At 41.4% G+C, this 27,509-nt stretch overlaps 1 protein-coding gene across 1 annotated transcript in view; it reads right to left on the minus strand.

Annotated features, from left to right (window-relative positions):
- POU2F3 (POU class 2 homeobox 3) overlaps positions 1–27,509 on the minus strand; it is a gene marked incomplete at its 5' end in the record, with an annotated part of 69,333 nt that overhangs the window by 7,935 nt on the left and 33,889 nt on the right. The window contains 8 exons of the mRNA XM_075279127.1: positions 1,876–2,037; positions 2,121–2,257; positions 3,979–4,120; positions 4,330–4,506; positions 5,173–5,249; positions 14,497–14,599; positions 17,345–17,446; positions 22,430–22,464. Coding sequence (XP_075135228.1) covers positions 1,876–2,037; positions 2,121–2,257; positions 3,979–4,120; positions 4,330–4,506; positions 5,173–5,249; positions 14,497–14,599; positions 17,345–17,446; positions 22,430–22,464 — 935 coding nt within the window. The remainder of the gene's footprint in view (positions 1–1,875; positions 2,038–2,120; positions 2,258–3,978; positions 4,121–4,329; positions 4,507–5,172; positions 5,250–14,496; positions 14,600–17,344; positions 17,447–22,429; positions 22,465–27,509) is intronic.

Genomic DNA, 27,509 nt, shown 5'->3' on the forward strand with positions numbered 1-27,509 from the left:
AAAAAAAAAAAAATTTTTTTTTTTATTTTATTTTTTAAGGAGGGAGGGTCTATGACCAGCCACAATATTAATGTATAGAATCTCCCATAAAATAGTGCAAAAAAATAAGAGAAGATTTAAATAAAATAAAAAAAAGTTGTAAATCCCTCCTTTCCCTAGAATACATACAAAAGTAGAAAATGACTGTGACACACAAGCACATAAGGTATCCATGTGTCTGAAAGTGCCCGGTCTACTGAATATAGGGGATCTGCAGTGCTCTTCTTCCATCAGGAACAGGTTAATAATAGGAGCACTGCAGATCCCCTATATTCAGCCAGGCTGAATTCCAATTGGGGGAAAAAACTCATTCCTCAAGCTCAGGGAAGGGGCAGACAGACAACCAAAACACCCCCTCCCCTTTCCCAGCACCCAGCATCTACTGCACCCAAAAACTCCGGCCATTTTAATTTTTGAAATTTTCCAGTAGCTGCTGCATTTCCCCCCCCCTCGGCTTATACTCGAGTCAATAAGTTTTCCCATTTTTTTGTGGTAAAAAGGGGGGTCGCCTTATATTCGGGTCGGCTTATACTCGAGTATATACGGTATGTAAGTGGGTGGAATAATCGCATTGTCCTCCAAGCAGGTAACAATGGTGCTGGCTCTAGCTCCCCATGTGATGCTGTGCTGAAGCAACACACAGAAATCTTAAAAATCAAGATGGAGTCTTCTAGAAACAGAGAAGGGTAAGGGTAGGTTCAGAGATCCATTATGATAGGGTCCATTAAAAACAAACTGACCCTGTCATCAGTTAGCGTCCGCCATTATATGGTCACTTAACAGAAATAATGGACGGTATAATCCGATACCATCCAGCATATGTTTGTTAGCCAAAGACATTAATTTAAAGTCTTAAATTAACCAAATTAATGAACCTGTGATGGATATGACTGACGAAAACCGAGGTTTTTTGTTTTTTGCTATATAAATAAAATGTATTATTATTATTATTATTTTGCTAAGGGACGATAGAACAAGTCCCATTGAGATCAATGTTATTTTTTATAGATTTTTTTTTAAGAATTATTTTCTGATGAATGCTAACAAAGGACACTATCAACGGGAGTGTGAACGCACCCTAAAAAATCAGGTATAGTATACATAAAGGAAGTGCAGCGTGTGATGTATAGTTAGGTTATGGAATGTCGTCTTTCTACTGGAGGTCTTCTTTAACTACCGGTATTTTGGCTAGATTGAAATAGTGGCTACGTACGTGTTGTAGAGACTCATCCTCATCCATGGCCAGTAAATCACCTGCCTGATTTCAGTATTTCAAAGTCTTGTGTAGACTCCAAGATAGTATATACATAAATGAATCCATCTGTACAGGTATGGTGGACCAGATACTAGACTGAGAAAGTTCAGCACATAAGGCTATGTGAACATCTTCGTTAAGTTTTCTGCACCAGACAGACCCCATTGACTAATAGGTTCCATCAGGTTTCGTCATGGTATCTGTTATTCTAAAAAACAGAGTTGTATGCTGAACTATTTTTCTGGTGAATGTGTTGGAATCTTAGATGAGGGCCCAGGGGAGTAACTTTATGGGGCGCAGAGGGTGATGTCGCACCAGGCCATAAGCCCTGGTATCAGTATTGAGATTGCGGCTTCCATCTCGCCCATAAGCCAAGGAGATCCACAGATGACCCCTAACCACACTAAGGTGGATTAAACTCCTTAGCACCCAAAACCATCACTCAAGAATTCGCTGTAGGGATGAGGTAGGGGGCCCCGGACAATAGATTGCATCGGGGCCCACAAGACTTTATGGAACCTCTGCTGCAGATGTGAATGTAACCTAAGGAGACAGAGAGCTCTGACTGCCAGGAATCTCACCATTCTTGAGTTATAGATCGGAGACTTCAATGGCATATTGATTGGGCAGTTAATCCGTTTCTCCTTCTGCCGACGATTACAAAACCAAACCCGCACCACTTCCTTTTCCATCCCGAGTTGCTCGGCGATCATGCTGATCTCCTCAGAGCTTGGCTTTGGGTTCTGTAAGGAGAATATAAACCAAGCTAGTTACCCAGTAGTGACATAAGTAAGAAGTCTGATAAAAGGAAGTATATCACACTTACTTCCTGAAAGCGTTTCTCCAGGGTCAGACGTATGTTTGTTTCAATGCTTGTTCTTTTCTTCCTTTTACGCCCAAACATTTCACTTAGTTGTGGGTAAGTGGTATTGGGCGGTATGGCGGAATCTGATGGAGCAGATTCTATAACAGTATAAAGATTAGAAAAACTAGAATAAAGTGACAGGGGCTCAGGAGCCTTAAGTGGCCCATGGTCCATACAAAATGAGCAGAGAAACCCAATTTACATATCTAAAACCCACAATGGAATGGTCTATTTATGGACCTTAGAAGGGGTTTTCTAGGACTTTTTATTGATGACTTATCCTTAGGTCCATTTTCAGGCCTCGTTCACATCTGTGTTGGTAATCCGTTCGGGGGAGTCCGCATGGGATCCCCCCGAACGGAATACTGAATGCATTTGCAAGTGGTGTGCCAGTGAAAGCACATGGACCCCATAGACTATAATGGAGTCCGTGTGCTTGCCGCGAGATCTCCGCAGGGAACATGCGGACAGGAAAGTTCTTTACAATCTACTTTCCTGTCTGCATGTTGTGTGTGAAGATTTTGCGGCAAGCACATGGACCCCATTATAGTCTATGGGGTCTGTGTGCTTTCACTGCACACTGCTTGTAAATGCGTTCAGTATTGTGTTCAGTGGGTCCCCATGCGGATTCCCCGAATGGATTACCGAACGCAGATGTGATCCAAGGGTAAATCAGGATTTGCACAAACTTTACCTGTCTTTGGGCTGGGAAAAAACAAATTTTCTGTAATTGTTCCTGAAAATTTAAGACAAGCCAGGCCATTTTTTGGAGCTATGGTGCTGTTTTTAGCCCTCACTTGCGTCGCTCAGCCATTTCTCCAGAAGGGGCTTCAGCTTGCACATGTTTTTGAAGCTCAGATTAAGGGCTTCGAATCGCGAGATTGTTGTTTGGCTGTGTGCTTTCACTGCACATTGCTTGCAAATGCGTTCGGTAGTCCGTTCAGGGGGTCCCCATGCAGATTCCCCAAATGGATTACCGAACGCAGATGTGAACCAAGGGTCAGTCAGGATTTACACAAACTTTACCTGTTATCACAAAGTTATCACCCTCATCCACAAGTCTCTCCATAATGCTGCACCTCCCTACATTTCCTCCCTCATCTCTGTCTACCACCCAACCCGTGTTCTCCGCTCACTCAATGACCTAACACTTACATCCTCTATTATCAGAACCTCCCGCGCTCGTATACAAGACTTCTCCCGAGCTGCACCACTTCTCTGGAATGCTCTACCCCGGACAATCAGATTAACTCCCAATCTCTACAGTTTCAAATGCAAACTAAAGACGCATCTTATCAGACAGGGCTATCACAATGTCTAACGTAAACCCTTAACCCTCCTCTGTTCCCGCTCCCACATTTCCCCACATGATATGATACTGTTTCAGGCTAACTTTATAGGTCTAAGCTCCATCCACATGTTATAGGACACGACTGTTGACGGCTCATAAAGTCTTATGTTTGTGTAATGACAGTCACCTCTATTACAGAATTATCTGACCCCCTGTATAAGCAATACCGCCCCTGCTACCTCTTGTGTCACCCCCCTCTACCTCATAGATTGTAAGCTCTTGCGAGCAGGGCCCTCAGTCCCATTGTGTGAAACGACTTTCTTTGTAATGTATCTTTCTGTCTGTATTTGAACCCTACAAATTGTACAGCGCTGCGGAATATGTTGGCGCTATATAAATAAAATTTATTATTATTATTATTTACTACCTGTCTGGGCTGGGAAAAACCAAATTTTCTGAAATTGTTCCTGAAAATTTAAGACAAGCCAGGCCATTTTTTGGAACTATGGTGCTGCTTTTAGCCCTCACCTGCGTCGCTCAGCCATTTCTCCAGGAGGGGCTTCAGTTTGCACATGTTTTTGAAGCTCAGATTAAGGGCTTCGAATCGCGAGATTGTTGTTTGGCTGAAATCGTTCCCGTAGTGTTTACCCATGGCCAATCCGACATCACCCTGAAAAAACAAGTGTGTCATGAATTTTTGTAGCATTATAGCAGTCACCTACAACATGTATTCTTTATTCAGCAGGTTGTCTTTGGAGTATATTATATAGTGAGGTGGATTTAGTATAAACCTCTTTACAATTATTTCTATCTTCTAATATGGCATATAATGTATACCGTAAATGATGGGTTTTCTGCATATAGGAGTATAGTTCTCACCTGCGTGAATCCAAGCTTTATCCGTCTCTGCTTGAAAGTTTTGGCAAACTTTTCTAGTTCTTCCAAGTCGCTGGGCTCATCTGGGGCCACAGATAAGTGTTTTGGGGCAGGTAGGTGTTGTCCTATTTCTAAATGAGGCTCCATTGAAGAACCGGGATGTCCTGGACGCCCAACAGCCTGTCCAACAGATGTCGTAATGATAAGGTTATTACAATTCTTAAGAAATCGGGAGAGATTTATAAAGACCAAGGAAAGGGGATGGGCACAGTACAATGGAGAGCCAGGGACAACCCCTTAAATCCCCTCCCACTCTGTCGCACACTATTACATCATAGTTATTGCCAGTGGCGTAACTAGGAATGGCGGGGCCCCGTGGTGAACTTTCGACGGCAGCAACCTCTGTGTCGGCCCATTCATCTGAGCCAACTCCGGAGGTCAATGCCGCGCCCGCAACTGTCGTGGCAGGCGGGTTTTGACCCGAGAGTGACGCGGCTCCCCGAATCTCTCCCGATGCCAATATCTGCCTCACCACCCCTCGTGTGGACAAAGCAATGTGATTTATAATGCAGAGTGAATGCTGTAAAAGCTAAATGCAAAAAACTATGATAGAATTGTAATATATGTACCCCAAAATGGTGACAAATGAAAATACAACCTGTCACGCAAAGAATAAGCCCTCACGTAGCTATGCCGACAGAAAAATTTAAAAAGTTATGAATTTTGGAAGAAGGAAAATATGAAAAAAGTCTTACAAACTACCCTGCATCATTAAAGGGTTAAAGGTGCGAAGGGAACTCTTACAGAAACATTGGAGACTTGACATCCTAATATCACAGATCCTACCTGGGAAGCCAATCCCATTCCAGGCTGAGATCCTCCATGCTGGTGGGGCAGAGTAAGGAGATTGGGTTGCAGAAGACCTAAAAAAATGTAAGAATAGTGGTCAGAATACACGTCCAAGTCTGGAACACAAGGAACATATGGCTCTAGCTGTACCGAATGTGACCATATACATTAGACTTGCATTGGCTGAATCTGACAATTTTGACAGGGCCGGACAACCAGCTAACGTGTCCGGATTGTTCAACCAATATTTGTTTGCCTTATGCTGGAGATGAAAAGGTAAGACATGATGAATTGCAACATGGCGAGATCAGCGTCTTCCAAAGGGGTCTGGCAGCGGGGTCCTCCCTTGTCTTCTTTTAGAGCACATGGAAGGCTGATGTACGCGTAGAATAGATATATGAAGTATACGGCCACATTCTGCTGCTCAGGATCAGCCAGAATCCCATCAACTTTGCAGCTAATGTGAAACGTGAGGCCTTGCAACGTGATGCCCCGGGCTAAAGGGGTTGTCCTGGGAGGTTAAGCTGGATCTGGGGGTTTTGGGTTGGTTCCAAGCCTGGGTGACATGATCAGAACCAGCACTCCGCCTCTTCCACCCCGTCCTGATTTCACCACTAGTTACCTATACTATGGGGCCTGGACTATAGTAAAGCCAGACCCCATAGCCCAGGTAAACTACCTGGGAAGAACCGGGGCAACCCTGTGGCCGGATACTCGTTGAGCTCAAGGTAAAGGAAAATAGGTGCCAGTACCCAAAGCAAGACTTTGAAACATAATAAAAGTAAAGTTTCCATTTTATCTAACTCACAAAAATTTGCACAACAAATTTTGATACAGATTTGCAGGAAACATGGCACATGCCCATAGATTTCCTAGGTAGTTAAAAAAAAACATTGCAAATCTGCAATTTTAGATTTTGCTCCCGATCCGCAGGGAAACACTGCATTGAAGTTCACTTCATGATTCTGCAATGAAAATTGAATGTGGAGGAAATTTTATCCAATCTCATCCACCTGCCTTGTGCCGTGTCCTGCAGCAGATGTCGCTCGCTCCAATCCAAAGGTAAAATCTGGAGTCATTTTGTCCCGTGTGAATTCACTCTGAGGCTAAGGCCCCACTGGGCAGTGTTTTTGGGCATAGGGGAAAAAAATGCTGCGTTTTACAGTACCAGCATAGTGAAAGCAATTTTGTCTAATCCTCACTGTGGAAAAAAAACGCTGCGTTTTTCAAAAAAACCTTCGCATTTTTTAAAACGCAGCATGGCAATTATAGTTGCAGAAACGAGGTTTTCCTTCCATAGATTTCTATGGAAAGTGTGAAAACCGCAGCATGATAAATGTGTTGTGAAAACTCCGCAGAAAAGCATCAAATCCGCAGACAAAAACTCACTGTTTTGCTTGGTTGAGGCTAATGCCCCATGGGCCATAACCGCCGCGCTAAAGCGTTGCAGGAACAACCGCTGCGTGAAGGCATCGCGGTTCTTCACGCAGCGCTTTGAACAGAAAGTTCCCAGAGTTTTCCTCCGCAGACTTTCTCTTACCATTATATCTATGAGAAAGCCGACGACGTTTCCGTAAATATAATTGACATGCTGCGATTTTCAAAACTGCGAGGGTTTTGGAAATCAGAGTGTCCGCGCTGCGATTTTTTAAGGCAAAGTGGGCATGGGATTCGCATGAATCCCATCCACTTTGCAAGTAATGTAAAACGCTGTGATTTTTTTCGCCGTGGCCAAATCACGGCGTTTCCGGCTCGTGGGGCTCCAACCTAAATAGCAGAGGACCATAATTCCTTAGGTTTTTCAACATAGCCTTTCAATTACCTTTATTGCACATGAGAAACTCGAGCAAAAACGCGATGAAAAACTCAGCAGAAAACTAATATGAATTTCCGCAGCACCAAACTAAAAAATGCGATGAAAAATGCATTTACATGCGCGTTTTTTTCCGCAAGAGAAAACGCAGTCTTTTCTCTGCAGTTTCTTACGTTGTGTTTCCTTAGCCTTAGGCCCCACAATGCGGGAAAGCTGCTTGTTGTGTTGTAGATTTTAGAGGTATCGGGAGCTCCGAGCCGACCAAGTAGCCATGCTGGGACTTGTATTTCCACAATAGTGGAGTGTCAAAGTTTGTCTAGCCATGATTATAGTAATAGGTCAGCATCAAGGCATGTACAGTATGGTACTGACATTAGGGAATAGGATGATGAATTCAGGGAGATCTGTTTGCCTTCACGCTATTACGTACAAGCTCTAGTGAAGCGATTAGCTAAACCACAAGCCTCCACCAGGTGGCAGTATGATGCCATGTGTCCACCGTGCAATCTCAAAATTCGTAAAATATCTGTTACATAAGATACGGTATATCTGCTCAATAGAAAAAATAGGATTTCCATAGTTCTGGCAGGTGAATAACAGACCCCTCATTATTAATGGACAACCCCTTAGGCCTCTAGCACATATTCACATATACGCCAGAACATCAGCCAAATTTCCTGGTCTGAACGCAGTCAGGAGACCGGGACTCCTTGTATCATAGTGATCTAGGATGCTATGCTATATACCGTAGAGGACATTGGAGCTATGGAGAGGCAGGGCCTCCAGCATCTTATATCACTCAGGCCCCATTTACATCTGCGTTCAGGTTACCGTTCAGAGAGTCTGCTTGGGGACCCCCGGAATGGAAACCAATGTGTATTAAAAAATAGGGTTCGTGTGGTTTCTGCTCGGTTTCCACACAAGACAGCACTTTTCTCTCCACACGATTTGTGCGGAAACCACATGAACCCATTATAGTCTACGGGGTCCATGTGGTTTCCTTAGGTAACCGCTTTTTAATGCGTATAGGTTTCCGTGAGAATAAGAGTAAGGATAAGGCCCCATGTGTTCATCGGTCACATGATCGCAGCTCAGTTCCATTCAAGTGAATGGGCTGAGCTACAATACCAAACACAACCTCTGTATTAATGCAGTGAAGCTCACCTGAACACTGCGGGGTCTTCACACATCATCAGGTATCAGACCCCTGCTGATCTCTAACTGATGATAGGTCAGCAGTTATTTAGCCTTAAAAAACCCTTTAAGGCCGGGGGCCCACGTGGCATAAACATTGCGGAAAAAAATGCGGCGTTCCTAGCAAATTCCATCCGCAAAAAACCCTGCCGCCTCCCATTGAAATCAATGGGAGACGGTCATTTCTATTTTCCATGAACGGTTTGTTCCCGCCCATGTTCAGCCGCGGTGTCCGCCTCACAACACCACACTCCGGACTGGGCACGTTCACTTGGGCCTAATCTGGAGTGGAAAGCCGCGACAGGTATCCCGTTGCGGCAGCCATAACCGAATTTGTTCACGCGGAACCCCATGTGACCTAGCCCTCAGTCTTCCTACATTTCCTACCATTGTATGCCCCTCGAAAAAAAAAAAAAAAACTAGACCACAGTTCACATTATGCGGTTTAGTATTTTCTATAGATAGTGACAAGGTAGCAGGTAATCCGTTCCCAGGGATAAATGTTGGTGTGTCTGAGACAATTGTTCCAGGAAATAATTACTGTATCTGAATAGAGATGACAGGTTACAGCTATCAATCTGGATTCCAACAAAGATAACCAAATCGAAATATATACCTAGTGATATATACACCCCTTATTACTGCATGTATATACATTCTTCAGCATACCATTACATCAGCTAATAACATACTATATAATTTTATATACAGATATTGCATTACCTCTGCAATGCATATTAATCGTCAGGGGAAAAAAGGGGGTTTTGATTTCTAAATTTATTTTTTTTTTAAACTAATTTTTGTTGAAAATTTTTGATAACAGAACACACCATAAAACAATAAATCGGGGAGGAGGCAACAATGCCAATGAGGGTCTTGGCCGCAGTGCAGAGGTAAAGGAATAGCTTAGAGGTCTTGCTACCCAAGTGTCTGGGGGGGGGGGTGTTTCAGGAGGTAAATAAGGGGGTCAAGACAGACCCCCTGCAGGAAAAGGGCATCCGTTAAAGTCCTGACCTCCCTCCAGAAGCCCAGGACAAGAGGGCAAGTCCAAAAGATAGGGTACAATCAGTGCCGCACCTCCCATGAGGCGACCTGAAGCGAGCGCTTCAGGCGGCACTATGCCAGGGCCTCAGGGAGGGCGGCATTTTTGCTAATCTAAGCCAGTCCAGGACAACCTGTCCTGGACTGGCTTAGCACGGAGCGGTGGTTTGGGGAGGCCACTGGAGCAGCGCTGCTCCAGCAGCCTCCCCTCACGCTCAGGCAGAGCGCAGGTAGTCTCCGGGACTGCTCTCTGCCGGCGAATGGCGCTAAGCCCCGCCCCCTTTTGAGGTGCCACACCCCCTCCGCTAAGCCGCGCCCCCGCTCCGCCCCCTCCTCCCGGCAGGGGGGGGGGGCGGCTTTCTGCACTTCGCTCGGGCGGCGAAAGAAGCAGGTTCACCCCTGGGTACAATGTACCCCCAGAGGAGCCGCAACGCCAACACCCCGAGGGAACCGCCGGGATCAAGGCATGAAGGAGTGCTGGAGTGTGATACCAGTGCATCAGCAGCTTATATTGTGTCTAAAGGTCACACATGGGAAGACTTCTGAGCACGAGACCAAACAATCTGCCCCGGGGAGAGGTTTACACCCACCGCCTCCTCCCACCTAGACATCTAAGGCTGCTTTCAGATGGAGTAACACTCCGCTCATTCTGACACTTAAACACGTGTCAGAGTGAGCGCAGTAAAACTGAATCCCATTGAGTTCAATGAGTTCGGTGTTACGCGCGCTACCCATTGAACTCAATGGGAGGCTTTTTTACCTATTGCTTTCAATGTGATACACACGTATCACATTGAAAGCAATAGGTAAAAATCCTCCCATTGAGTTCAATGGGTAGCGCACGTAACACCGAACCCATTGAACTCAATGGGATTCTGTTTTACTGCGCTCACTCTGACACGTGTTTAAGTGTCAGAATGAGCAGAGCGTTTCTCCATCTGAAAGTAGCCTAACAGTGTCTAAGAGGCAAGAAGCTGGTATACGGAAGAGATAAGACCCCTAGTGGAAGTGCCAGCTCGAAAGATCTTTTCGAAGGCCGTAGGGAGGGAAACTCTAGTAGAGCCAAAGAGAGAATGTACAAAAATCTACCACCTGGGAATGATGAAACCACTCAGCCTGAGGAAGGCCAGAATTAGCCACAAGGTCCACAAAGGGCCTGAGCTCCAATGCCAGAGGGTAATGGCCCACCTCGGACCACACCCTGACCATGGCAGGAGTCAATCTATCTGGAAGGAGGTGGTTAAACAAAATGGACACCATCGAAGAACATGGGGACATCAGGGAGAACTTAGCAGCACAAGCTGACCAGATGGATCGAGTGAAGCGAATGGGGTCTAGCAAATACAGGGATTATAATGCCCCCACGTAGTATATTACCCCCAAATGATCTTCTACTTGCTCTTAAAGGAGTTAGAGGTATGGTTCGAATAGCACACTTGGCAAGCAAGCCGAGGGTTGCCGATCCCTGATCTCGATGTAGATGATGCCTCCTCCTTATATATACAGTCCTGGGTATGAATGGGAGAGTTTTCTGTACTGACCTTTGGTATATTTTTATACATCGTCCCTCGGCCATCTTTGTTCTAAACTAAGTAGCCCCAGTTATGACCCTTCTGGGCTATGTAGTCCACACTTTGCATTTATCACTTTGTCTGGCCATCTTTGAACCACTATGGATGCCCAAAACTGTACACAATTCCACGTGTTGCCTGATCTGTCATTTGTCAGCATTCGGGCCCCTTTTGATGCATCCCATGATCTTTATTTGCTTTGGCAGCAGCCTCCTGGCACTGGTTGTTACCGTCTACTGGCAGCTAAAATTTCAATCTAGTATTATTGGCACAGACACAAACAATCTCTCATTAAGCTGAATAGTTACCACTGCATGGTCATTGCTACAGATTTTGTTTCCTATAAAACCAACATTGCCTTACATTGCATGGGGACCCCCCAAACTGAATCCAAATGCAAGGGCTGTGCTGTAAAAGCACACAGAGCCCATAGACTATAATGGGGTCCGTGTGCTTGCTGCGTGCCGCCGGCTCAAATCATGCGAATAGGAAAGTAGATGGTGAACTACTTTCCTGTCTGCATGTTCCCTGCGGAGATCTCGCGTGCAAGCACAAGGACCCCATTATAGTCTATGTGGTCCGTGTGCTTTTACTGCACCAGCGCTTGCAGTTACATTTGTCTTCCATTCGGGGGTCCCCATGCAAACTCCCCCGGACGGAATCCAAACGCTGATGTGAACGAGGCCTAACTCAAGTTTTCAGGCCCCCATAGTGCTGGCCATGCCCAAGGGTGACAGACAAAAGCAGAATGACCAATATGACAGCTGTCCACCGCTATAGCTTCTGGCACCCAAACTCTGCTAGAACAGCTGATCAGATTGGGGTCCAGGTGTTTGACCCCCCACACATGACATACTGATGATACATAGGTCAATATTTAATTTGGGACCCCTATAAGTGCAAAACCTGCTGGAATTCCCATAAGATCAGCTTCTAGTATTGGTTTTATGAGGGCTGCTATTGCAGTTCCTCTCTGTTCAATTCAATCCCTATTCAAGTTAATGGGTGGAAAACATGGTTGTCTTATAATATAAAGTCCCCTAAAACCATTGCCGTTTTCTTTTGTGAAAGGAATTTGGAATAATATATTCGCTTGAATATGGTGAAAACATTTGCAATGTAAATGTGCAGCAGTTCCTTCATGTCTGAGCTATCACCCAACTAAGTGATATGTCCGCTCCAGCAAGGTGTGAATTCACATGGAACAGATTTGTTGCTAATATTTCTGCAAATAAAAATAAGTGCCTTAGTTCAAAATTAGCACATGGATTCCTACTAGCCCCATTTTTCTGTCTACTTTTTTTTTGCCCTGTTCACATCTGTATTTTTGGCTTGTGGAGGAATTTGGTGTGCAATTTCAGCGCTGAAAAAAAAGCCTCCCATTGACTTCAATGGGTTCCTTTTTCTGCTAGCAGACAAGTATCAAAAACATAAAATAAAATTGGTCAAGGCTTCCACTAAAGCTTGTAGAAAGGCCAGCATTGATCCCATTCAGCCAATTTATAATAAAGGGACCTTGAGTGGCTTCCAATTTACACTATGCTCACACTGGAACCATCCATTGTGGGACCATAAGAACTGAAAAACGGTCAAATGACAGAGGGCAACAAATCCCAAGAGGCCCATTGACTAGAATGGTATTTGTTGGCTGTCCATTTTTTTTTTTTTTTAACAGGCATTGCTGGATGAAATGTCACATTTGCAGGACTTTTTGCACCCATGATTAGCACCGGACACTGCGCTGGAGACTCCAAAGTAGATATGAACATACAGTAGCCTTAGCAGGAATGTCTTCTTTGAAAAAACATAAGGATTCTGTAGATATATCAGCCATATTTGGCAGCAACATCAGTTACTAAACCAGGCTGACTATACAGGGGGCATGCTCCTGGGTGCCATACCATAGCGGTGTGCAGTGAAAGAACACGGACCTCATAGACTATAATGGGATCTGTGTGTTCTCCGTGCGGTATCCGCTTGGGACACACGGACAGGAAAGTAGATTGTGATCTACTTTCATGTCCACATGATTCGTGCGGGCAGCGCGCGGAAAGCACACGGACTCCATTATAGTTTATGGGGTCCGTGTGTTTTCACTGCACACTGCTTGCTAATGCGTTTGGTATTCCATTCGGAGGGGTCCCCATGTGGACTCTCCGAACAGATTACCAAAGGCAGATGTGAATTTAGGCTAAGGCTGGGTTCACATCTGTGTTGAAGACTCTATTGCAGTGAGAGCTGAAAATCACTGGATGAAAAAGGTCTCTAAACACCCGACAAACCCCATAATAGTCAATGTGGTCCGTGGGCACCGTTGGTATCCGGTGTTTCAGTGATCCTCCGACAGACCAGAACAGACAGACACACGGGTGCAAATGTGAACATAGCATAATGTATCCTCTTTTACATCTGGTGCAGCATCAGCCCGGGACTCTCTGCTTGTGTGTCTGCTTGGAATAATGTTTGTATGGTTTCGGTAAATATTTGATGCGTCTGTGTACATTGGTTGAGTATCCACATTGGCCAGACTGGCAGCTATTAATGTCTGCCTATCACAGACATTAATCCCAATCCCTAAAAAACGTGATCACTTCAACTGCCTCATGTATGACAAGTACTAAACCGTATGTGGCGCACCACAGACATGATAGTAACAAGTAATGCATTATTCCCTTGTTTTGCTTATTTCATCTTTTCGAGCTCCGTCCTCCGACTTTCGTCATATTTTTGTTACTGAAGCTTCAAAATTAATAACCTTCATTGAATTCCAGAATATTTATTTTACTTTAAAGTGTACCTGTCATTTCGGATAATTTTTCAGGATAAGCTGCCATGTATGTGTAACGCTATATTAAGACATTATATATAGACTAGCTGCCATACACTGCACATAAGTGTCCAGGAGAATCTGCTCCATAAGTGTCTCTCACTCACAGCCCCAGGACATATATGGAGAAGGACAGACAGGTTACTGATGTGAGTAAATATTTGGGCTATGGTAGAAACTTCCTGTTTAGCTGCATCATCATCCTAAACCTTTCTATCCCTGCTCACTCCTTTTCCTCCCCTCTCCATAGACTTCTATAGACATGTGTAATCTGATACATGTGATTTGCAGTCTGTCTTGAGCAGAGGTTTCAGAGTGAAAAAAATCAATGGAGCAGGGAAGTGAGGAGGAGGAAAAGAGTTAGATAATGCTAGGTTCACACTAGCAGTCGGGTTTCCGTTTTTTGGGGAGTCAAAAAATTGAAAGCCTATCCATTTAAAAAGTAGTTACTCGCGGAAACCCGCAGACCCCATAGGCTATAATGGGGTCCACCAGGTTTCCATCAAAACTTGGCAAGCAGCACTTTTCTTTCTGCATAATTGAAGCAGAACAGGGGACAGAGTCCCACAAACGGTCACCGAACATTAGTATGACCGCACCCTAAAAGGAGAAAGCAGCAATTATTTTGATATAGATGTATTGCAAAGTTTCTTATATTCACTTATACTATTGATGTATGTAAAGTTTGTTGAAATAAAAGTGACCATTTAAAGAGGGAGTGCCACCATTCCTGACTTGTAAATAGGTGTAATTCCCATCCAATAACAATGGCGCTATGTAGAATGCAGACGGACTCATAGGAGTAGACATGGCTCTAATAATAGAAGAAAATACACCAATAAAAGTCATGTTTTATAGTAAGCCATGAATATTACCTTGCTGGACAGGCTGGGACTGCGTAAGCAAGAACTGGGAAGCCGACTGTAAGTGACTGGGGACCAGTACTAGTTGTTGGAGGGAATGTAATGAGGTCATATCCTGTAAGAAAGAAAAAAACAAAAAAAAATAGCATTTCATTCTTTGTCACCATTGAATGCAAGGGAGTGTGCTTGGATACGGTTAGGTCCCCAAATTGTGATGAGGCCCAAATGTACTAAACCATAGGAAAGTAACTACCGTATATAGTCGAGTATAAGCCGACCCGAATATAAGCCGAGGCCTCTAATTTTACCACAAAAAACTGGAAAAACTTATTGACTCGAGTATAAGCCTAGGAGGGAGGGGAATGCAGCAGCTACTGGAAAATTTCAAAAATTAAAATGGTTTTTGGGTGCAGTAGGTGCTGGGGAAGGGGAGGGGGTGTTTTGGTTGTCTGTCTGCCCCTTCCCTGAGCTTGAGAACTGTTTTTTCTTCCCCCACGTAGAATCCAGTTTGGCTGAATATAGGGGATCTGCAGTGCTACTATTAACCCCTTTCCGAAGGAACAGGAGCACTGCAAATCCCCTATATTCAGTAGACCGGGCACTGTCAGACACAGGGATACCTAATGTGTATGTGTGTCACAGTCATTTTCTACTTTTATATGTATTCCAGGGAAAGGAGGGATTTACAACCTTTATTTTATTTTTTTATTATATTTTTTAAAGCTTTTTTTTTTTTTTCCACTATTTTATGGGAGATTCTATACATTACTATTGCGGTTGGTCATAGACCACCCACAAAATTTTTTGTATTTTTTATGCTTGACTCGAGTATAAGCCGAGGGGGGCTTTTTCAGCACAAAAACTGTGTTTAAAAATTCGGCTTATACTCGAGTATATACGGGTACTACTCCTGTTATTGTCTATAAGCTATCACCCCCCGATCCAGTCTTCACCTTTACATTCAGATTATTATTTGTAGCGTATTTTATTCTGCTTTGTACATATGTGTATATTGCTGGATAGATAGATAGATAGATAGATAGATAGATAGATAGATAGATAGATAGATAGATAGATAGATAGGAGATAGATAGATAGATAGATAGATAGATAGGAGATAGATAGATAGATAGATAGATAGATAGGAGATAGATAGATAGATAGATAGATAGATAGATAGATAGGAGATAGATAGATAGATAGATAGATAGATAGGAGATAGATAGATAGATAGATAGATAGATAGATAGATGATAGATAGATAGATAGATAGATAGATAGATAGATAGATAGGAGATAGATAGATAGATAGATAGATAGATAGATAGGAGATAGATAGATAGATAGATAGATAGGAGATAGATAGATGATAGATAGATAGATAGATAGATAGATAGATAGGAGATAGATAGATAGATAGATAGATAGATAGATGATAGATAGATAGATAGATAGATAGATAGGAGATAGATAGATAGATAGATAGATAGATAGATAGGAGATAGATAGATGATAGATAGATAGATAGATAGATAGATAGGAGATAGATAGATAGATAGATAGATAGATAGATAGATAGATAGATAGATGATAGATAGATAGATAGATAGATAGGAGATAGATAGATAGATAGATGATAGATAGATAGATAGATAGATAGATAGATAGATAGATAGGAGATAGATAGATAGATAGATAGATAGATAGATAGATAGGAGATAGATAGATAGATAGATAGATAGATAGATAGATAGATAGATAGATAGGAGATAGATAGATGATAGATAGATAGATAGATAGATAGATAGATAGGAGATAGATAGATAGATAGATAGATAGATAGATAGATAGATAGATAGATAGGAGATAGATAGATAGATGATAGATAGATAGATAGATAGATAGATAGATAGATAGGAGATAGATAGATAGATGATAGATAGATAGATAGATAGATAGATAGATAGATAGATAGATTCCACAAAAAGGAGTGACCTCCTGATGTCCTGGAAGAGTAACCAAATCTCGGTCAGGCCTTCAGACATATTATACATGACATGGGCACGGTCATGGGGTGCACAGGCACATTTCGTGGAACATCTCAACACGGGAGTGTGTCATACCCCAATAAAGCGCACGTCAAATGCAAAAAGAGATGGGACTTTAGTTAAAAAAAAAAAAAAAAGGGGGTATATAAAACTTTAACACACTGGCATGACAGCATCTAAAATTTGGAGAGTATGGCAGAGGCTCAGGACACGCCTGGTGCTCGCTGGAATATGTGTATTTCGGAGGTGATAAAAGTCAGACTTTAGGTGCCAAGAGGAGCTATAAGAGGAACTGCTTTTGGCCTATGAGAAAGTTAGGCCTGAGGCCTGTTCACCTGTGAGTTAGCAGTGAGCTGGAAGGTGGGTAAGGCTTGGTCATTGGGGGTAGCATTGGTGGCCTGGAGGCCGCAGCAGGTAGCCCACTGAAGAACTGGTGGTGGGCTAGAGACCACGAGCCACGACATGGGGCGCGGGGAGAAGTTTTATATCCGGAGAGAATCTGTTCAGCAGCCTCACTAGGCAAGGCCTGGCTGCCATAGCAACAGATAGGAAACCACCTGAGATAGCACAAAAAACAAGTCCCCCTTATGAATGGGGTGGCCTGAGACGTAATGGCCTGTCCTCTGGAGAAGAAGCCTGTCCTGTTGTGTTTGGTGATGTTATTTATAAAGTGTAACTCTGAGGACAAAAAAGTGAAGATGTTCTCATTCATATGGGTAATGTGGAAAAGCAGAGACCTCACACATAAGGAAGAGGAGAGAGAAGTGGGGCCATGCAGAGAGCGAGAGGATTCAAGATGGCGACTGACTTACCCCAGACATTTGCCCTCCACCCATTATGGACCCCTGAGTGAGATGACATGGCCGGTGGGGTATTCCAGACTGCAATGGCTCACCAAAATCTTCCGTTTTAATCTAGAAAACAAAGAATTGCTGTGAACTGACCTGTATATACAGATAGCGCTGCCATAGGGATTGTGTATGAGACTACTGTAACCCTAGTGAGAGCAAAGCAAGTAGCCATGAGTCCCTATAGCAACATTTATAGGCTTCTTTTTACTGTGATTATATTTAGCAACAAATTCAGAGTATACAATAAGTAAAAGAGGCAGGATTATTACATATCACAGTACAGGGATAATACACATAGTGATGTCACAGTACAGAGATAATATACAGTGATGTCACAGTACAGAGATAATACACACAGTGATGTCACAGTACAGGATAATACACACAGTGATGTCACAGTACAGAGATAATACACACAGTGATGTCACAGTACAGAGATAATACACACAGTGATGTCACAGTACAGGATAATACACACAGTGATGTCACAGTACAGAGATAATACACACAGTGATGTCACAGTACAGAGATAATACACACAGTGATGTCACACTACAGAGATAATACACACAGTGATGTCACAGTACAGGGATAATACACACAGTGATGTCACAGTACAGGGATAATACACACAGTGATGTCACAGTACAGGATAATACACACAGTGATGTCACAGTACAGAGATAATACACACAGTGATGTCACAGTACAGAGATAATACACACAGTGATGTCACAGTACAGGGATAATACACACAGTGATGTCACAGTACAGGGATAATACACACAGTGATGTCACAGTACAGGGATAATACACACAGTGATGTCACAGTACAGGGATAATACACACAGTGATATCACAGTACAGGGATAATACACACAGTGATGTCACAGTACAGGATAATACACACAGTGATGTCACAGTACAGGGATAATACACACAGTGATGTCACAGTACAGGGATAATATACACAGTGATGTCACAGTACAGGGATAATACACACAGTGATGTCACAGTACAGGGATAATACACAGTGATGTCACAGTACAGGGATAATACACACAGTGATGTCACAGTACAGGGATAATACACACAGTGATGTCACAGTACAGGGATAATACACACAGTGATGTCACAGTACAGAGATAATACACACAGTGATGTCACAGTACAGAGATAATACACACAGTGATGTCACAGTACAGAGATAATACACACAGTGATGTCACAGTACAGGATAATACACACAGTGATGTCACAGTACAGAGATAATACACACAGTGATGTCACAGTACAGAGATAATACACAGTGATGTCACAGTACAGGGATAATACACACAGTGATGTCACAGTACAGGATAATACACACAGTGATGTCACAGTACAGAGATAATACACACAGTGATGTCACAGTACAGAGATAATACACACAGTGATGTCACAGTACAGGGATAATACACACAGTGATGTCACAGTACAGGATAATACACACAGTGATGTCACAGTACAGAGATAATACACACAGTGATGTCACAGTACAGAGATAATACACACAGTGATGTCACAGTACAGAGATAATACACAGTGATGTCACAGTACAGGGATAATACACACAGTGATGTCACAGTACAGGGATAATACACACAGTGATGTCACAGTACAGGGATAATACACACAGTGATGTCACAGTACAGAGATAATACACACAGTGATGTCACAGTACAGGGATAATACACACAGTGATGTCACAGTACAGGATAATACACACAGTGATGTCACAGTACAGGGATAATACACACAGTGATGTCACAGTACATGGATAATACACACAGTGATGTCACAGTACAGGGATAATACACACAGTGATGTCACAGTACAGGGATAATACACACAGTGATGTCACAGTACAGGGATAATACACACAGTGATGTCACAGTACAGAGATAATACACACAGTGATGTCACAGTACAGGGATAATACACACAGTGATGTCACAGTACAGGATAATACACACAGTGATGTCACAGTGCAGGGATAATACACACAGTGATGTCACAGTACAGGGATAATACACACAGTGATGTCACAGTACAGGGATAATACACACAGTGATGTCACAGTACAGGGATAATACACACAGTGTATAATGTACAAAAACAAATGATGTCACAACACAGTAAGACGGCATTCACACCACCCTTAGAAGTCTGTTATGATAGGGTCCGTACAAAAAAATAAAATAAAATGGACAGCTGTCATTACTGACATTAATAGACATAACTGATGACAATGTGACTATTTAATGGATCAGTAAGAAAACAAACCTGACACATTATCATCAATTAGTGCCAATTATTATACCGTCTGTTGGGCCTCATATCAGCTGCTATGTTTGATACCCTGCTACTTATACCTACTTTGCTTTGATCTCGGCATACAAAGGGTAAACAGAAGAGGTCAATACACAATATTAGGCAGGTGGATATAATGTTATAGCTGCTCAGTATGGTATACCAGGGATTCCTGTACACTCTTAGTATTGTACGGCTTCTCGATGCGCAGAAGAGGTTAAGACTCAGTTATGAAACTGTTTACTAACAAGCCAACTAACTATGCCAAGTGTTCCCCACCCATTTCCCCAAGGAAATAGGACAAGACCCAGCTTGGTGAACAAAATTCCCTTCTCACCCACTATATTTCCTTCTAATGAAGAGTTTTCAGGAAAGACATGGAGCCAAAACAAGCAAATAATGAAGGTTTGTTGTAGAGTATGAGCTGTGCTGCTTACTAGTACAAGATACATGATATATAGGAAGGATACATTTGTAGCCGTTTTTTGGATCCCATTTACTTAGAATGGACCTGTTAGAGCCCTTTTTGGACACAACAGACCACATTATTCTGCTATACAAGGGCAACTTACACCTGACATAATAGAACGGTGCCAGCTACATATCTCAGTTACCTAACCTCACGCCTTGAAGTCAAGAATCAACAAAGTGTCATATGGTAAGGACCAGAAATTCTGGTAAAAAATTCAAATTTTTAAACCAAAATTTTCAGTTTGTTGAACTACGTCCATTAAAGGGGTTGTCCCATCACAAGGATCCTATCTATACTGCTAGTTTATGTGGATTTAAGACTTTTCCTAAATACATTTCTTTATCAAAACTGCTTTGTTTGGCTGCTATCTTAATTTATTCACTTCATTGTTTACACTCTGTTTCTATGGCGCTTGGGATTATCTGCTCATTTGTCAAGTGATGTAGCTGCCTGCTCTCACAGGGGGGAGGGAGGGGCTGGGAGCAGCTCTGAGCTGTTTGTGTCTGATAAGTAGCGGAGCTTCTCAGATAGGGGAGGTGAGAGCTCCAGGATTTCTGAGCTCTTATCAGTCGGTTTAACTGAATTTGGCTGATAAGGGCTGAGATAGGGAGTCCTTACCTCTGTATGTAATGCAAACTGACTCAAATCCAGCATTGCTACATCAGCTTCACACTGTGGTAATTCATTTACAACCAATCCTGTGCAAGTGAAACCCCGCCCACCTATGTGCGGAGAAAAGCAGGAAGTTTAAAGAGCACAACAGCCTGCAGGTTAGTGAACAAGCGTCATGGGAATACCCCTTTAAATCACCCCTCAGTATATTCACAGCTTATTTCCTATGGTCACTGCCTGCAAGAGTTTATGATGGGGGCCCAATATTAAAAGGCGTTATCTAGCTTCCAAAAATATCTGCAAATCCATCCACAGCAGTGCTAAATCCTCACTGCCCCCTTATGCAGCTTTAGGCTAAGGCCCCACGTTGCGGAAACGCAGCGTATTTTGCTGCAGATTTTGTTGTGGTTTTTCGAGCCAAAGCCAAGGATGGCCACAAAAGGAATGGTAAATATATAAGAAGTTCTTATACTTCTGCCTTCTGCTCAATCCACTTCTGGCTTTAGTTTTCAATAAACGCAACAAAATCTGCAACAAAAAAAGCTTTTCCGCAACGTGGAGCCTTAGCCTTACTCGGCTTTATTTTACTTACTGCTCCTTGTATCACATGTAGTGAATCTATGGACAAACTACTTTTCCCAGGATTCATCTGCCTGCTCTCACTCTCTGTGTTTGCTGCTCACAGGAGGGGGGAAGAGTGAGCTTGCAAGCGAAACTTCACAGCATCATGTGACCTCGGATGTGGGATTGATTTATTACCTGGGTGAGTGGAGAAGGGAGGGGTACACAAAGAGTAAGAGCAGGCAGATGAATCCTGGGAAATGTAGTTTGCCCACAGATTCACTGTATATAAATAACAGTGATACAAGGAGCAGCAAGTAAAATAAAGCCAAGTAAAGGGTGCACAAGCGAACAGTGAGGATTTAGCACTGCTGTGGATGTATTTGCAGATAATTTATGAAAGATGGATAACCCCTTTAAATCTTTATGCCCCTCTATCTACCCCTCTTCTTGCTTATAGACGGTCTAGGAGGAGCAAAGAATGGGCAGTAACCTATAACTGTAGGATCTTTGTCTGCATCTGCTTATCCTCCACGGTTTTAGCCTGTCACACAACTCACATCCACTCGACGTGTTCACGCTTGTCACCGCTTCCAGGGAAAACGTAAAACAGTCTTGAAAAGCCGGGATCATGTATGCAAAACACCACCCGAAAACATGTAAATAGGGTGTGATCACTAGCGAAGACAATACGCAGCGCTCGGCGGAGTGCACGAGGAAAATAAAGCCAACAGAAAGACAAGGCAGCCGAAATCATCATTATTTCATGTCTGTTTTTTCTGATTTATTTTACCATTTTTGGTAGTGATTTTTGTTTTACATTTTGACCTACAATAAGAACTAGATCCTTGTCCTCGAGCTTTCTTCCTCTGATAGATGTTTGTTACTTAGGGGTAGGTTACGTATCACATGTAAGTATACATTGGGGTCTAGTGCTTTATGACCATCCTTATCCATGACCATACTATGGGACTTTCCAATCCGAACACCTGCCCATAAAAACAAGGTAAAATAGATGCATGAGAAATAAACGAGAAGACGTCGCTCACCTGTCTGCTGAAGTCTAGAGATTCTCTCTCACCACCTAGAAGAAAAAACATGGAAGACATCAGTAATGTGCAGAAATAACATGTTTAATGCGTAAAGGTTACTTAGTCATTGAAAGAAAGGGGCCGTGGAAGCACGGGTGGCTCACAGGTGACATTCGGTGTCTCCCACGGCAGCCGGTTAGCCCACAGGTCGTCTGCAACCAGCTTTACTGGTAACATCATGTGCCCATTGCACCTCAGGTCATAGAGGGGAGTTTTTCATTTTTAAAATAGAGCACTGCGATACTACAAGTCCTTATATAACCTTATAATAATCAAAATGGAGCACTGCGGTACTACAAGTCCTTATATAACCTTATAATAATCAAAATGGAGCACTGCGGTACTACAAGTCCTTATATAACCTTATAATAATCAAAATGGAGCACTGCGGTACTACAAGTCCTAGTATAACCCTATAATACAATGGAAGAAGGCTTTGTAGCCGAAACGTGCGTAGGGGCCTGGTGTGAGGGCTGGTCAGCATACATGCATGCTGTATCTATGGGTATGTAGAAAAACTTTTCAGCTATTATGTTTCCTGCTCCTTGCAGTCTATCCCTTACTGGTGTTTTAATTGACCATATGCATTTGCTTTGTGACTATTCCACCCTCGCTGGCTGGACTAGCCAGCTATGAGTATATAGATATGACTGTGGATACATCTGATATCTGACATATTCTATACAAATTGGATTGTCCCTTTTTGCACTAGCCATGAATTTGTCACTTTATGACATATGTTAGGGATTATCTAATTATTTTTTACTTTGCCAAACTTTTTCAGATGCATTGGAGCATTTAACCCATTGTTTGATGTATACACACCCTTTACTTACTGAACCTGCCCTCATAACTACCTGTTGGTAGAATATGTCCTGTCACTTTTTAATATGTTGTCCCTTGTCTTTTGTAATTAATAAATAATAAATTTTTATGATTATTGGTAGCATTTTCTTTCCGTTTCTTTTGTTTACCCCTATAATAAAATAGAGCACTGCGGTAATACAAGTCTAGTATAACCTCATAATAAAATGGAGCACTGCGTACTACAAGTCTAGTATAACCTCATAATAAAATGGAGCACTGCGGCACTACAAGTCTAGTATAACCTTATAATAAAATAGAGCACTGCGGTAATACAAGTCTAGTATAACCTCATAATAAAATAGAGCACTGCGGTACTACAAGTCTAGTATAACCTTATAATAAAAGGGAGCACTGCGGTACTACTAGTCCTAGTATAACCTTATAAAAAAAAAATAGAGCTCTGCGGTAATACAAGTCTAGTATAACCTTATAATAAAATAGAGCACTGCGGTAATACAAGTCTAGTATAACCTTATAATAAAATGGAGCACTGCGGTAATACAAGTCTAGTATAACCTTATAATAAAATAGAGCACTGCGGTAATACAAGTCTAATATAACCTTATAATACAATGGAGCATTGCGGTACTACAAGTCTAGTATAACCTTATAATACAATGGAGCACTGCGGTACTACAAGTCCAGTATAACCTTATAATAAAATGGAGCACTGTGGTACTAGAAGTCCTAGTATAAGCTTATAATAAAATAGAGCACTGCGGAAATACAAGTCTAGTATAACCTCATAATAAAATGGAGCACTGCGGTACTACAAGTCCTAGTATAAGCTTATAATAAAATAGAGCATTGCGGTACTACAAGTCCTAGTATAAGCTTATAATAAAATAGAGCACTGCGGTAATACAAGTCTAGTATAATCTTATAATACAATGGAGCATTGCGGTACTACAAGTCTAGTATAACCTTATAATACAATGGAGCGCTGCGGTACTACAAGTCTAGTATAACCTCATAATAAAATAGAGCACTGCGGTACTACAAGTCTAGTATAACCTCATAATAAAATGGAGCACTGCGGTACTACTAGTCCTAGTATAACCTTATAAAAAAAAAATAGAGCTCTGCGGTAATACAAGTCTAGTATAACCTTATAATAAAATAGAGCACTGCGGTAATACAAGTCTAGTATAACCTTATAATAAAATGGAGCACTGCGGTAATACAAGTCTAGTATAACCTTATAATAAAATAGAGCACTGCGGTAATACAAGTCTAATATAACCTTATAATACAATGGAGCATTGCGGTACTACAAGTCTAGTATAACCTTATAATACAATGGAGCACTGCGGTACTACAAGTCCAGTATAACCTTATAATAAAATGGAGCACTGTGGTACTAGAAGTCCTAGTATAAGCTTATAATAAAATAGAGCACTGCGGTAATACAAGTCTAGTATAACCTCATAATAAAATGGAGCACTGCGGTACTACAAGTCCTAGTATAAGCTTATAATAAAATAGAGCATTGCGGTACTACAAGTCCTAGTATAAGCTTATAATAAAATAGAGCACTGCGGTAATACAAGTCTAGTATAATCTTATAATAAAATGGAGCACTGTGGTACTACAAGTCTAATATAACCTTATAATAAAATAGAGCACTGCAGTACTACAAGTCTAGTATAACCTTATAATACAAAGGAGCATTGCGGTACTACAAGTCTAGTATAACCTTATAATACAATGGAGCACTGCGGTACTACAAGTCTAGTATAACCTTATAATACAATGGAGCACTGCGGTACTACAAGTCTAGTATAACCTTATAATAAAATGGAGCACTGTGGTACTACAAGTCTAGTATAACCTTATAATAAAATGGAGCACTGCGGTACTACTAGTTCTAGTATAACCTTATAAAAAAAAATAGAGCTCTGCGGTAATACAAGTCTAGTATAACCTTATAATAAAATAGAGCACTGCGGTAATACAAGTCTAGTATAACCTTATAATAAAATAGAGCACTGCGGTAATACAAGTCTAGTATAACCTTATAATAAAATAGAGCACTGCGGTACTACAAGTCTAGTATAACCTTATAATAAAATAGAGCACTGCGGTACTACAAGACTAGTATAACCTTATAATACAAAGGAGCATTGTTGTACTACAAGTCTAGTATAACCTTATAATACAATGGAGCGCTGCGGTACTACAAGTCTAGTATAACCTTATAATAAAAGGGAGCACTGCGGTACTACTAGTCCTAGTATAACCTTATAAAAAAAAAATAGAGCTCTGCGGTAATACAAGTCTAGTATAACCTTATAATAAAATAGAGCACTGCGGTAATACAAGTCTAGTATAACCTTATAATAAAATAGAGCACTGCGGTAATACAAGTCTAATATAACCTTATAATACAATGGAGCATTGAGGTACTACAAGTCTAGTATAACCTTATAATACAATGGAGCACTGCGGTACTACAAGTCCAGTATAACCTTATAATAAAATGGAGCACTGCGGTAATACAAGTCTAGTATAACCTTATAATAAAATAGAGCACTGCGGTACTACAAGTCTAGTATAACCTCATAATAAAATGGAGCACTGCGGTACTACAAGTCCTAGTATAAGCTTATAATAAAATAGAGCATTGCGGTACTACAAGTCCTAGTATAAGCTTATAATAAAATAGAGCACTGCGGTAATACAAGTCTAGTATAATCTTATAATAAAATGGAGCACTGTGGTACTACAAGTCTAATATAACCTTATAATAAAATAGAGCACTGCAGTACTACAAGTCTAGTATAACCTTATAATACAAAGGAGCATTGCGGTACTACAAGTCTAGTATAACCTTATAATACAATGGAGCACTGCGGTACTACAAGTCTAGTATAACCTTATAATAAAATGGAGCACTGTGGTACTACAAGTCTAGTATAACCTTATAATAAAATGGAGCACTGCGGTACTACTAGTCCTAGTATAACCTTATAAAAAAAAATAGAGCTCTGCGGTAATACAAGTCTAGTATAACCTTATAATAAAATAGAGCACTGCGGTAATACAAGTCTAGTATAACCTTATAATAAAATAGAGCACTGCGGTAATACAAGTCTAGTATAACCTTATAATAAAATAGAGCACTGCGGTACTACAAGACTAGTATAACCTTATAATACAAAGGAGCATTGTTGTACTACAAGTCTAGTATAACCTTATAATACAATGGAGCGCTGCGGTACTACAAGTCTAGTATAACCTTATAATAAAATGGAGCACTGCGGTACTACTAGTCCTAGTATAACCTTATAAAAAAAAAATAGAGCTCTGCGGTAATACAAGTCTAGTATAACCTTATAATAAAATGGAGCACTGCGGTAATACAAGTCTAGTATAACCTTATAATAAAATAGAGCACTGCGGTAATACAAGTCTAATATAACCTTATAATACAATGGAGCATTGCGGTACTACAAGTCTAGTATAACCTTATAACACAATGGAGCACTGCGGTACTACAAGTCCAGTATAACCTTATAATAAAATGGAGCACTGTGGTACTAGAAGTCCTAGTATAAGCTTATAATAAAATAGAGCACTGCGGTAATACAAGTCTAGTATAACCTCATAATAAAATAGAGCATTGCCGTAATACAAGTCTAGTATAATCTTATAATAAAATGGAGCACTGCGGTACTACAAGTCCTAGTATAAGCTTATAATAAAATAGAGCACTGCGGTACTACAAGACTAGTATAACCTTATAATAAAATAGAGCATTGCCGTAATACAAGTCTAGTATAATCTTATAATAAAATGGAGCACTGCGGTACTACAAGTCTAGTATAACCTTATAATACAATGGAGCATTGCGGTACTACAAGTCTAGTATAACCTTATAATACAATGGAGCATTGCGGTACTACAAGTCTAGTATAACCTTATAATACAATGGAGCTCTGCGGTACTACAAGTCTAGTATAACCTTATAATAAAATGGAGCACTGCAGTACTACAAGTCTTGTATAACCTTATAATACAATGGAGCGCTGCGGTACTACAAGTCTAGTATAACCTTATAATAAAATAACCAGGTTATATCTCTCTATATTATAAAAATGAATTCATATATATATATATATATATATATATATATATATATATATACACATATATATATATATACACACAC

The sequence above is a fragment of the Leptodactylus fuscus genome, chromosome 6 (assembly GCF_031893055.1).
Source record: "Leptodactylus fuscus isolate aLepFus1 chromosome 6, aLepFus1.hap2, whole genome shotgun sequence".
NCBI classification, from domain to species: Eukaryota; Metazoa; Chordata; class Amphibia; order Anura; family Leptodactylidae; genus Leptodactylus; species Leptodactylus fuscus.